General features: G+C 35.9%; 1 protein-coding gene across 11 annotated transcripts in view; it reads left to right on the top strand.

The window, feature by feature from the left end:
- Positions 1–13,531, top strand: part of RALYL (RALY RNA binding protein like) — a 394,972-nt gene that overhangs the window by 193,909 nt on the left and 187,532 nt on the right. For all 11 annotated transcript variants that reach the window (XM_087750703.1, XM_087750726.1, XM_087750713.1 and 8 more), the window contains one exon: positions 3,153–3,431. In XM_087750703.1, coding sequence (XP_087606829.1) covers positions 3,176–3,431 — 256 coding nt within the window. In that variant the 5' untranslated portion in view covers positions 3,153–3,175. The remainder of the gene's footprint in view (positions 1–3,152; positions 3,432–13,531) is intronic.

The raw sequence follows: 13,531 nt of genomic DNA, 5'->3' as shown, positions 1-13,531 counted from the left end.
GAGAAGATAGGTATAATTCAGTATTCACAGATGTAAATTGTAAAGTGAGGTGTAAAACTTACCATAAATTCTTTCTCATTGTAATGAAGATCCCATGTATCTTTGATTTTTATGAAATATTCACAATAGTATTGTACATCGACCAGCAAGGCAATCAAATCTCAATTATTCACAAGTTAATATTATTCTCACCCTTTGAATTTCTGCAGCACGTTTTCCTGACTTCTCATTTGAATATGAGAGAAACCACCAGACAACTACTTTTCTTTGTGTTATGAAAATATTGTAAATTTGCATTGCAAAGAACAACTACAAGAGAGAAACATTCAATACCCTCTTCAAAGTCTATTTAAATTAGTGCACAGCAAAACTGGGCAAAAATAAAATGAGAATTTTTGTGAAATAAAAAAGGAATAGTTCACTAAATCCCACGTTAAATGGCTAAACAATAGAGGAAATACCCTGGTGTTTTGAAAACAGTTGTGATGGTAATAATTAAAGAGTTTTGTTGTGTTTTATTTTCATGCGAGTCTTGTCTGGCAGAAGATTTCCTGTAGATTTTGTCCCCTTGTCATTTTCATTATTATTGTGTCAGTTGTGCCCAAATGTACCAGTTGAGGTCACATCATTGTGTTACAAGCTGTATAAAAAGACATTGAGAGACAGCTCTTAGTTAAAAAAATGCAAGTCTGAAGTCTAAAAAGTGGAAACAGAGGCACAAAAAAGTGTTTTACTGAGAGTCATACAGCAGGCTGGTGGAAGAGACACGTCTACCAGTCAAGTTTACTGCTTTCTAGATCAGTGGTCTTACTTGTGAGACACTGCCTCTGTGAGTTTAGTAAAATCAGTTCAGCTGCACATCTGATAAGCGTACACAGACAAGATAACAAGATACTAAGAATTGTATAAGGACAGATACAGATTTTTTGCTGGATCTTCACAAAGATGAACACAATGCTGTCCATGTTATGTTTTCCCAACAGAAGTGGTATTTGCACATTGAAGTGTTGTGCATCTTGGCACCACAGGGCATACCAGTGGTTCCCTGTTCACCAGCTGCTTAACCATATTAACTTTTATCTTTATGCCTAGCTACTCTGTCATATTACCTCTTCAGTTTGGGTCATTAGGGTTCTTTAAGCTAACATGGCTTTGCTATTGTCACTTTGACTCCTGTGTAATTACAGGTATATTTAAGATGGGTTTAAACTTGCTAGTTCTCAGATAATATCACCAGTCTACTTTATGCCAACATGGAGCTCAATGTGCATTATATTTATGTTTTGTAGGTGGTTTGTCTTCAGACTACTATGGTACCAAGTGTACTATTATGACTGTTAACAATATTCAGGTTAAATATATATAGACATGACTTCAACATGCATGATCTGCACAGCAATCTAGAAATATACAGTGTTGAGTCTTTCGTATGATAAAGCTCAGAGGCTTTTTGTCAAGGCAGTTTTCCTGGTTTTCTATGATGAAATTTGTGCATGTATACAGTATCTTATGTTTCCAGAATGTATTTAAAACTGATAAACCTACAAGAAAACTTATTTTTTCTTGTTTTCTACAGTGTTTTTTCTAAATGTTGTAATATGAAGCTGTCATATTAAGTTGTTAAGCAAGTGAAAGCTTTTTGACTGATAGCTCCACTGCATGTGTTCTTTTAATAAAGCAGACTGTTTGCTAGGACTCAGGAGGACTGCCCACACGTCTCCATTGTGTGTTCTTACCTGAAGGGTGGGGTTTGAATCCCATGTGATGGAGACGTTCAAAGTGCTGATGGCTGCGGCTGTGGCCGTTTTGTTCACCAGGAATTGTGCAGAGTTCAGTAACAATGGTTTCTTTTTTTGTCAGTCTAGCTTAATATATGGTAGCTATTGATTTAAAATATGAAACTTCTGCTAGTTAGTGTCAAGCTTTAGGTGTCCTGAATAGAGGTCATTATTCCTTTTCATCTTGAGAAATGAACTGAGCTTTAACTGTGAGCAATATTTAACTAGATTCTCTTCTTGACTGAGCTGTTACTGTGATATGATCACAAGTATGAACAGGTTAAAAAATAGTAACATAATTCTTAGCTGTAAGAGATGGCTTATATTTGACTGCTGTCTAAATGACCTCCTTCTTACAAAATACATTTTTGTTATTTAGAGGTATACATATTTTTGACATTTCTGTTGTCTAATATAGCTAAATAAAACCCAGCAGCCTCATCGGACAATTTTTTTCATTTCTCCTCCACCTAAGCAAATTGATGTAAATGGAGAGACCTGCTGGCAGGTGGAATTTTCATAGATGTTAACAAATTCAGGTGTACTTCAGAAGTGGGGGTTAGATGAGCACAAAAAGTGGGGTTTATTCTTCTTTTGCTAAATCTTTCCCAGGAATAATGTGGATATTTCCATTTGAGATATGCCAGGATGCATTTAGCCTTGTGACCTCAGAGAAAAGAGCACAGCAGCAAGCAAATCTGTGTTCTTATAGTTAAGGAAGATTGTTTTCATATTTTTTAATTCTAGGAACATAAGCCACTTTTGCCTTTCCTGTCTTTTCTCTTTTCTTTTTTTGTACTGAATTAATAGCGAAAATTATTCTGATAGAAACATATTGATTGCAGTAAAGAACTGTATGTTACCTGCCCTGGACTCCTCACAATGGTCAATGATATTTAACTGCTGAGAAATGTGCTCTGCCTGACAGTTACCAAACAAAAGCAGAGTTGTCTTTCATTGTTAGAGTTTGTTCTCTACATGGCCTTGAATGTTCATTTCTTTGGCATAAGATAACCATTCATTCTCTTGCTTTGCAGTTTCTAGATGGCTAGGTACTTAAAAAGTCAATACTGAATTTCTAAGCAGAAATCCACATATGATTACAGTAAAGCTCCACTATCATAGCATTGTATTAAGAGATGTATTGGTATATTTTATATCTATAAAAATAGGAAATTTTAATTTGACTTATCAACAGCATTTTAAAATGTGCTACCTTGGTTTTACTGATAATCATTTTTAGAAAGTATAATTATTCTGAGTCTAGATTCACCCTAAGTGAAAAATAAAAAGTGAATTATTGCTGGAAAAATCATCCAAAGGCAGGGGCAACTGTAAGCTTTCTAACATAATTCTCTTTGTCCTTTATTTAAGGGTTAAAGGCAAGTGATCCAACCATGACCGGCAAAACACAGACCAGCAATGTCACCAATAAGAACGACCCAAAGTCCATCAACTCCAGAGTCTTCATTGGCAATCTGAACACAGCCATTGTCAAAAAAGGTGACATCGAAGCAATCTTTGCAAAGTATGGGAAAATAGTTGGCTGCTCAGTGCACAAAGGTTATGCGTTTGTACAGTACATGAGCGAGAGGCACGCGAGGGCTGCAGTGGCGGGAGAAAATGCCAGGATCATCGCAGGGCAGCCACTAGGTAAGGGCTTGTTCATATGATTGAAATATTGTTTTCTTTTACCTTTCTATTTGAAATATCATCTGCTGGTGGTGCTTTGGGGACTAGTAAGTATGTTTTGCCATTGTTCCATCTAAACATATTTCTAGTATGTTGGATCTGGCAGAATTTTCAAAGTATTCGATGTTACCTAGATATTGCAAAATGTTGAGTGCTATAAACTGCTGATTTATTAAACACATCACTTCTGACTGCTCTATACTTCTCTGTGTAATCCCATTGCAGTGAGCATGATTACTCCTGTGAGGAAAATATCAGTATTTTTCTCTTAGACTCTAGTTAGTAAATTTAATGTAATATAACAAGACTCATCTAATAGATGTCATTATCTTTCATTTAATGAATTTAAAATAATATACAGCCCAGCAGTGGGTCAGATTTTATACAGAAGCAAAAGAATGAGTTTTGTTAGTCCTTGAAATTGTACCAAATCAAATTGCAATGCTGTTATTCATTTAGAGAAGTTTATTATGAAAAACTTAAGTTGAAGTTATTCCCACATAATGTGGTAGACACTGTTCATTTGAACTCCAAATTAAAAAAAAAATAAAAATAAAGTGTAACACTTTTTTTTCTAGTGCTTTGTCATGAATGCTTATGTAAGGTCTGGTTCTTTCTTATTGCAAGTGTTACCTTTGAGAGCTATTTACATTTAGATATGGAGGCCGTCAATGATAAAATCATCTGGCGTACGGTACTAACCCCATCTATCATATATATAGTAATGATAGACAGTACAGCAAGATGTTTGGTATGAACCAGAGATCTATCACTAGACCTCTGAACTGTGTTGCTCAGATCCAAACCCTTGTGTGTAACGGCTATGTCAGGAAAACATGAAGTGTAGCTAGTGCTTTGGCTGTAACAAGTCATAAAGAATAGATATGGCTTATTCATTTTCAATTTCTCAGGCTGTGGAAATCTGGTTTTCCGATTATTTGTAGAAATTGAGGTATTTGTTAGATGGGTTGTTTTTTTGTCACAGTTGTTCAACAGTAATTTTAAGTTTTATAACCCCTGTATTTTGGGTTCAAAAGAAAAACAGATTAAAGAAATCCAATTGCATTTTAGGGGAGATTACTTTACAACTTTGTAGTAAAAGTTAAATATATGAGTGAAATAAAAGAATTCAAGTGATAAAGCAAGGCAGCAAAGTCAGTCTGTGGGATGGCATTATTAGAAGATGTTTCCTGGAGCGGTGGTCTCCGAGCAATAGGCCATGTAATGCCATCAGTGCATTATTTACAGCTCCTTGCACACTGGTCTGACCAGATTTTTTTAAACTGTGTTTTCCTAAGGCAATAGATCTGTTATTACTATGACTACTGTTGCTAGTCTCTTTTAGTATTTCTTGTGGCATCTATAATACGCCAAGTGCTTTGTACAAGGAGATATCCTTGATCTACTCAGAGTACTTTTGTGCTTTGCATAGAAGGTAAGCGAAGTTGTTGTAAAAAAATTAAAGGACCAATAATTACTTGAATTGTTCAAATCTTTTAATAATAACAGAAAGTTTATTCAATACTAAGTTTCAACTGTACAATCTTAAAAAATTTTGATTATTCTGCAAAGTTTTGTGATGGCATATTTCATGCCTCAATTCCTGATATATCAAGAAATATAAAGACTAAGCAAGGTGAAATTTTTCTTTTAGCTGTTCCAAACCTCATTTACTCTTCCTGTATACAAAAAACGAGTTGTATACAGTATTGTGTGACAAAGAAAATGACTTTGTAAAAGTGGTACTTCTTGATAGACAAACTCTTTCTATGAATTCTTTTTATTAGCAGTAGACATTAACAGTTACCTCAAAATAATGAGGAGCTGATAGATAAAATTTGCTTGGCATTATGACCCAGGAGAATAACTTTTGTGCATTTGAATGGAAGGAAGTAACAGTAGACTCATTACTGTGAAACTACTCGATGAAAAAAGACTTCGTTCTCTGTCCTGAGAGCCTTGCATCCTGAAATAAGCAGAACACATGATTTTATATCAGCAATCAGAGTATGGAAAGGGGGAAAGAAAAGCCTTTTACAGATGTACAAATAAACTTGATTAGCGTAGCTGAATTTTCTTTTAACTGGCATTAGAATATGTTAGTAATATAATGAGGGCTGGATAGTAGTCAGTTTTGGAAAGCTGTTTGAACAAAGGAATATTTGAAAAAGATTATCCCATAGTATGTGCCTGATACTACAATACACTCTAGCACTTAGTACCTCATGAAAGAAGAAATAATTTAATTTAGACTGTATTATTAATCTACATTAGTTCTTTCACGGTTTTGACAGACTGACTATTTATGTTAGCTCCAATCTTCTAAGGAGTCCTGCCGTTCAAAATTATGATATCCTCTACAGCAGCTTTACCCATAAGTCAGAAACTGTTCACATGGATGTAACTGAAATTAAAAATTGAACCTGTAAATTCCTATATCTGTATACAGTGTTCCACAATTCACTGAAGATACTGCTGCAATTCCCATCCAGTTGTAGGCAATGGAATTGCATTAATGGTGTGCATTAGAGTCCTGCCTAAATTTTTTCTGAGGTGGAGTCCCAAAGTTTTAAGCTCCATAGGTAAATAACAAGGCATTTTGTTTAACAAATTCCTCAGAAGTACAAATCTAAAGCATTGGTAGTACCCTCAGTCTTGCCAGCTTTCTGTGGATCATTATAATTGGCCTGCTGGTCTCCTCGGACAACGCTCAAGCTCCTACCAATGTGTTTGGTGGTCAGTGATGTGCAATGGCTATGCCATGGATATTGTAACTTCAGGGAAGTGGACTTCATGGCCTGTGTGGTTATTTCCAAGTTTTCTGTTGCATGAAGTGCAACATGCTCTGAAAAGTTGGAGAACATTTGCTTATATTTGCCTCCTAGCCACACAGGGCAGAGACAGCGTGAATAGAAACTATTATGAGGAAATACTGACTCTGTCCATGAGATTTGCCAAGGATGATTTCACCCCTCTGTGGTGAGAGGAGGACTAGAGACCTGATTGCTCCAAAGCAAATGGTGCAAGTCCCTCATTGCAACTGTGGGTTGAGGAGCAAGCTGCAGCAAGAATGAAACTTTTGGGTACATGATGGAGAATACAGTTCTTCACCTGAAGTTTTCTCCTGCCTTTGTAGTTCTTCACAAGGGTCACAGCAACGCTATTTAACTTTATTATCCATTACAACACACATGAATTCTGTGAAACCAAATATCACATAAAAGTCATTTAATGTTCTATAACTTTATATTGTATATACCTGTTTACCTTATGCATTTGGGAAATATATGTAACAGCTTCCATCTAAAATTCTAGTATAGCTATCATAGCAACTTCTGCATCATAATGTCCCTTTGATTTGCTTGGTTTGTAGTTCATAGACTTATATTTTATAATTATATTACCTAATTTTTTCCCTCTTTCACGCACATTTTTAAACTAGCATAATTCCTTTAACATTAGAATATGTTTTGATTTGCACCAGAATAAGAGCTGAGCCACCTCACAGGCACCTTGAGAAAGCAAGTCAAATGTTGCAAAGCTAGTACTTTTGGTCTCGTCTGTTGCTTTCTTTAAGACACCACGGAATTTCATTCTTGGATGCTGAGAAAAAGGAAAAAGATTACAGTACCAAGAGTATGAAAGACACTGTAGTTCTTCAGTTGGTGCCCTTTTTAACTAATAAATTAGTTCCACTGTAGCGTCAATCCTGTTTTGTTGCTGTAAGTATTATTCACGTATGTCTGCCTTCAGGTCTAAATTAGATGAAGCCTCTGAGTACCAAGTGAGTGCATATTGACATGTACCCTAAGGTAAGATGGTGGTTGCAGATAATTATTTTGGGTGACATATTCTATTGAACATCCTTTTGAGAAGCACAGAAGCCCTGCAGGGGCTTTCTAAATGATGACTACCCAGTAGAAAGCATCCAAGGAGAAGAGCAGGTAATAAAGAGAGCCTTTAGAGAGACTCAACATATACCTTTGTTGTAAATTGAATTGGTGTGAAAATAGGGCTATTTTTCCTTTTGTTTCCCTTGTCTCTACTCAAAACAGATCTTCTCTATTTTATATTTGTAAGGTCTAGCAACACTGAGAGACACATCTATGTATTTGCAGAACTTGGACTTTCCAGTGTGAATCAATTCTTCACCTCAATCTGAAAACCGGAGAACATTAATTATGTCATGAATGTTTGTATTTAAAAAGAATAAATAATTATGCTGCTTTAGTGAACTCATTTGTGAAAAATGCACTTTGGAATGAAAAATGAAACACCTATACAAATTTTCTTGATGACTTTAAACCAATGGTACACTAAGAAAGGAAATTCAAAACTGAATTAGTGATTGGTCAGTTTTAACTTTGCTATCAGCCTTCAGTCAGTAGTATGCAAGTACAACAATCCTAGAAGACATTCATTTGTACAAGCATAACTATGACTTATTGAAGCAATCCTGTTATTCTTACCCACCTACCTCCAGCTACCATAATAGCAAGATATACCTGTGCAGGATATCAGGTAAGCAATGCTATCTTGTTTTAAAGTGTACAGTGGATGAGCAACTGGAAAGGTTTCTTATTTTGCTTCTGGCAAGTCTGTAAAGACTGGAGTTTTAATGTGGGTCAAAACATTCCAGCCAAGGACAATGACTGGCTTAGAGAAACCCCAGAGATTGTACCAATAAGATGAAAAAGCAGGAATGTTTTGGTATTTTAACATATATTTGAATGAGACATTAAAAATAACATATATTACATACATATAATAATTAATTATATATTCAAACTATATTTCAAGTTTTATGCTTTTAAGAGATTGGATATTGCATGCTCACATTACTGGACCAGAAAGGGCAATACACTTCATAGAAAATTCTTTGGCCCGTCATAACTTTTGCAGATGCACATTCTAATGTTTTGTACTTATCAGCATTACACCATGAATAAATAATCTGAGAGCTGTAACTCAGTAATATGCATGTAATTATCTATCCAAGTGAGCCTTAGACAGCAAGGTATTTAAGTCTTGACACGTCATAATAACTATATGTTGTATGGTTTTCAACACTTAACTGTTGTACCTCAAAGAATATTGTATTCTTCTGGTGTAATAATCCACTTTTTTCTGAATAGTGTTTAAGCAAAAGCAAAAACACACATGTGAAATGGCGTATAAGAAATTATCATTATCATGTAAGTTTAAACAAAAAAAATGTTTAAATAAGCAAACACTTGAATCAGCAGAAATTATTTATCCATAAACCTATAAAACCCGTGAGGTGCCATAAATGTTGGTTAATTGTGGGAGTGCCTTTTAAATTTGCTGAACTCATGTAACGATTTTGCCGAATACTTCCTCAGTCGAGATCAATTACTATTGTAAAATAGCTGTGAACATCAGGGCCAGGCTTCAGGAAAGTTTATTTGATCCAATATTTTTTATGTTCAACAAAACATAAAGTAATGACAAAGAATAAATTTAAATACTAAGTGGTCTTCTTACAAAATCAAACAAACAAACAAACCCCACAAGAATTATGTATATGTAGTCAAGATGAAAGTAATGCCTTTGATGTCTCAGGAGTTCAGAGTGAAACTAAGGATAACAACTTGTGCTGTCTTTATTAAAGTCTTTCCCACTAAATCACATCTTGGTCAATGTCCTCATCATCCAGCCCTCAGGCATGAACAGAATATTACAGAACTTCTGAAAAATTATTAATTAACCTTCCACAGCTTAGTTCAGAGGTTGTTAAATTTTAGCCACTAGAACTGACTCTTTAATCCCATTTCAATCTGTTCCTATATTTGGGAACCAATGTAATCCTGTCTCAGCCTACTCCTGCAGGAAAAGGGACCCTGTCTAAATCTATCACATAAGTCTCCACCGTGATGCTTACCCATGCCCCAGTGGTCTTGGTGAAGCCTGTGTAACAGCAGACACTAATGTCAAGTCTCACTGTAGGGGACCTTGGATACAACTACTGATCATTGCTCATAGGGGTCTTCTGATAATGAATAATTTTCATATATCCATTCCCATTGTGCACTTTGGTGTTTCCCAATACTTTTATACCTTCTATTGTTGCACCAGTAAGGTTCATTGTGGCTATAGTCTACAGCCATAGCAGCAGACTATGCTACAGCAGTATAACCCAGTTGTGTTTCCTTATGCTCTTGAACTCAAACGGATGATTAACTCTTGTCATCACTTCATAGTCTTGTTTGTTGTGGGTTTTTTTAATCAGTATTTTCTCATCCTATAGTCACATTAACGTGAACTATCCATGCATATAAAGCAACTCATGTAAAGGAAGGAAGGTTTATTTTTAACAATCATCACCCTATCCACAGTTCAGGGCAGGACACCATTGCACAACTGATATATGCCTGCTCCAGAAGAGCAAGCTGAATGTTTCATCACGTAACAAACATCCATATTTTAATGGAATGAGCCATTTCGTTAGATAAAGAATACCTAGAATAAGAGCAAGTGAGTTTTACTCCCTATATCTTACAAAATATTCTATTTCCCTCTTAGTGGGACTTGGTCACTCTAACTCATTATGAAAACTGAAACTACAATTTAGATCTGACTTTCTGGCAGAACTAAAACTTTTTCATGTTCAGAAAAGTACTAAATGATTATTAAGAAAATAGTATAGCCATGAGGTGAACTCATGAGAGCAAAGCTTTGTTTTTGATTGCTTGGGGTCTCCTCCTGTGAAATTCTTTATGTATTCCTAAACTATGATAAACTAAAATTTGCAAAGTTGTGCCTGGCACAAAGTTTTGTACTCTGAACAGCCTCATGTCAGTTCATGCAAATGTTAAGTATTTCCTCCGTCATAATGCCAAGAATAATGATCTGATCGCTTGCCATCAGCAAGTGTTATTGTAAGAAAAACTTTCCTTCAGGGCTGTATACAGATGCATATTAGGATTCACTTAGTCTTCTGCATGGCCAGCTCATCTTTAAAATCATGGACAAGGTGTTATTATGGGATCTTTCTGTGTCTTCTGCTGCTTGACATGTCTGTATGCAGCATAGTGTCTCATCTGCATTAAATTCTACTTTTTTCATCATTTCATCCTTGGTTTTCACAACATGCTACCCTTTAAGTCCCTCAAATCTGCTTGCAACAAATACATGTCCATGGATCTGATATATCCATTGTAATTTTGTAAGTGCTTTTCAAAACCTTTAGACAATGTTACTTCAAAGTTCCCAGTACTTCAGCCTTTACTCCATGCATATCTTGATGAGATTACATTTTTAGCAAACAATATCCAGTAGTTCCTTCTTGATTTGAACATAACTATGTTTTATTTCTGTTGCAGCTATATAAGAAGTTAAAAAAATTGTTTTCCTTTGTAGCAGATGAAATCATGTACCTTTTCTTAAATATACTTAGAATCATAGAATCATAGAATCGTTAAGGTTGGAAAAGACCCTTAAGATCATCGAGTCCAACCATTAACCTAGCACTGCCAAGCCCACCACTAAACCATGTCCCTAAGCACCACATCTACACGTCTTCTGAATGCCTCCAGGGATGGGGACTCCACCACTTCCCTGGGCAGCCTGTTCCAATGTTTGACAGCCCTTTCGGTGAAGAAGTTTTTCCTAATACCCAACCTAAACTTCCCCTGGCACAGCTTGAGGCCATTTCCTCTTGTCACTTGGGGGAAGAGACCGACCCCCACCTCACTACAACCTCCTTTCAGGTAGTTGTGATCATTAAAATTTGTATAGCTATTCTATAATGTTTCATTCTGGCCTGTCATAGCATCAAGCAGTGATAAAACCACTGTCATGATAGGTTCTCTCATAACATCTGTCTCAGTGTCTCATGTGGGATGTATTGTATAAAAAGAAGAATTATCTCTACAATGCTCTGCAATTTTTGATTTTGTTGTTCTAGGAGGTCTCATGTTGTCTACAGCTTCACTTCTTTGCTTCATCTAGCTTAATTTAATTTGATAGACTATCTTCCATGCATTTGGCTTCTTTCACTTCAAACAGAATCTTATCTGGACGGAGTTTGATATTTTCTTCTTGATCATTTGTCAATACTTTCTTCACTATCTCATCACGTACTGCTGGAGTTGTGCTGCTAATATCATGTCACTTGGTTTTGTATGTGCACCTGCCATATCTCCATGTTTTCTCATTGTTTTATTAAAACATTTTGCTTGCTGACCTTGTTCCAAAAGGCATTTAGAGAAATTCATATCTGTTCCAGGGGGTATGGAAAGTGCACAGGTCAGAAGATTTCTCATCTAAATCTGACTTGCCAATATTTATCTTTCTAGTCTGCAATTGGAAGCATGAGGGGTTTTTTACCAGGTATTCAGCACTGAATGAGTGACAGGACAGACTAAGGATATTTTAGTGTATTGTGGAATCCAGGCAAGTCCCAGCCCTGCTATTTGTCTTTTGGACTATGACTCTTAAACCCATGAAATCGCTTTCCCTCCCAAGACATCACTCAGCTGTTTGGAGAAGAAAGTATAGGAAATATTCCTCCTACCAGAATACTGATGTAGCAGACAAAAACCCTTCACTTGATCATGGTCTCAGTTCATGAAGGCAGCTCTTTAGCATGATGAACGTTTAGGACCACTCTTCCTCTCTTTCTTTCCCTTCTTAACAGCAAGGTCAGATAAAATGCAAATGTTCTTTTTTTGTTTAGCTTAACTGAGACAAGAAATGCTTGTGAAGGCATATTTGCTATCTCAGATGCGATTTCATGTCTTAAGCCTACTTTCATTTCACACCTAAGGAAAATACAGTGGAGGAGATCTGTTTCTTTCTCATCAAGGGTCTACTGCAGGTTTCACACTTAATCCTGCAATTCTTTCAAGGATAGACAACTTCATCAGCAAAATTGTGTGAATCATCTATATGGGGGAAAAATATTATACTGACACCTTATTAATAACTCAATTATTTTTCAGCACTTCATATAGACAAATTGAAATTCACAGGTAAGAAAAAGGAGATTTGACAAATGAGGTGCTCAAATTCTATACTACTGCTCCTCCCTCCCGCCAAAAAAATTTAGTGTTACTGAACTCCACCATGCTAATGGACTTTTGAGTAAAAGTCATTTTCTAGGTATTTTAGTGACTCAGAAATGAACACTGCTCATGTTCTTGATCATTACAACTGTTGAAGTGACTGACTTTAGTCTCGTCTAGAAAATTCATGGCAGCTGAATCAGACCATTTTTTTCATGGCAAGACTTGTCATTTTCAAAAGACCTAATGAAAAAGGATTAGTCTGGTTTTAAGTATAAAGCTTGATATTTCCACTTCTATTAAGTTGTGTAAAGTCCCTCTATACATTGCAGAATACCTCATATTACTCACAAAATGATAACATATTTGGCAGAAGACTGATCATATTCAAACCCAGCCTTGACTTTTTTATTTGACATACATGTGAGCTTAGATATATGAGTCCTGAGCTTTCTCCAACCAGATGATAACAGCCAGCCAGCAGAAAGCTGAGAACATACACTAGCTTGTTCCAGAAAGAAGTGCAATCATTTCCACTAATAATCCGCTCTACAGCTAACTAAAACTTGTCTCCCAGCTACCAATGAAGCTATCCCACTTCATAGTTATTAGCCAGCCTGATGACAGTTAGCTTCCTTTGTGCCTCACTTTGTTGCACAGCACAGACTACTTTTATTACACTTAAAAAAAAAAAATTTAAAAAGCACATATTTCATGTATCTATGAAAGCTGGACAGAACTTGCATGAATGGATCTGCTACCATGAGTAAGACCTCTTTTCTTTTTCTTTCTTTTTTTTTTGAGGTCTGAGATGGTGTGCTTAAACATTTAAACTACTTCATTTTCATTTGTGTCAATCTCAGTATTTAATATCTTTTTTTTGTCTACGTCTGTTGCTTGTTTATCTAGTCTTCTCCCTGATGGAAGTGTTTGCTGGTTTGATGTTATCCAAACACTTTTGTTATGATCACAGTCATTCCTAAGCATTGTTAAAATCTCATTGAAAAGAGGGCATTTCCACTTGAGCGCTGTGGT

The sequence above is a fragment of the Nipponia nippon genome, unplaced genomic scaffold (genome assembly GCF_047370975.1).
Source record: "Nipponia nippon isolate SJK-2023a ecotype South Korea unplaced genomic scaffold, ASM4737097v1 scaffold_1, whole genome shotgun sequence".
Lineage (NCBI taxonomy): Eukaryota > Metazoa > Chordata > Aves > Pelecaniformes > Threskiornithidae > Nipponia > Nipponia nippon.
The sequence above is the reverse complement of the archived record's forward strand: the minus strand, read 5'-3'. Positions and strand labels throughout refer to the sequence as shown.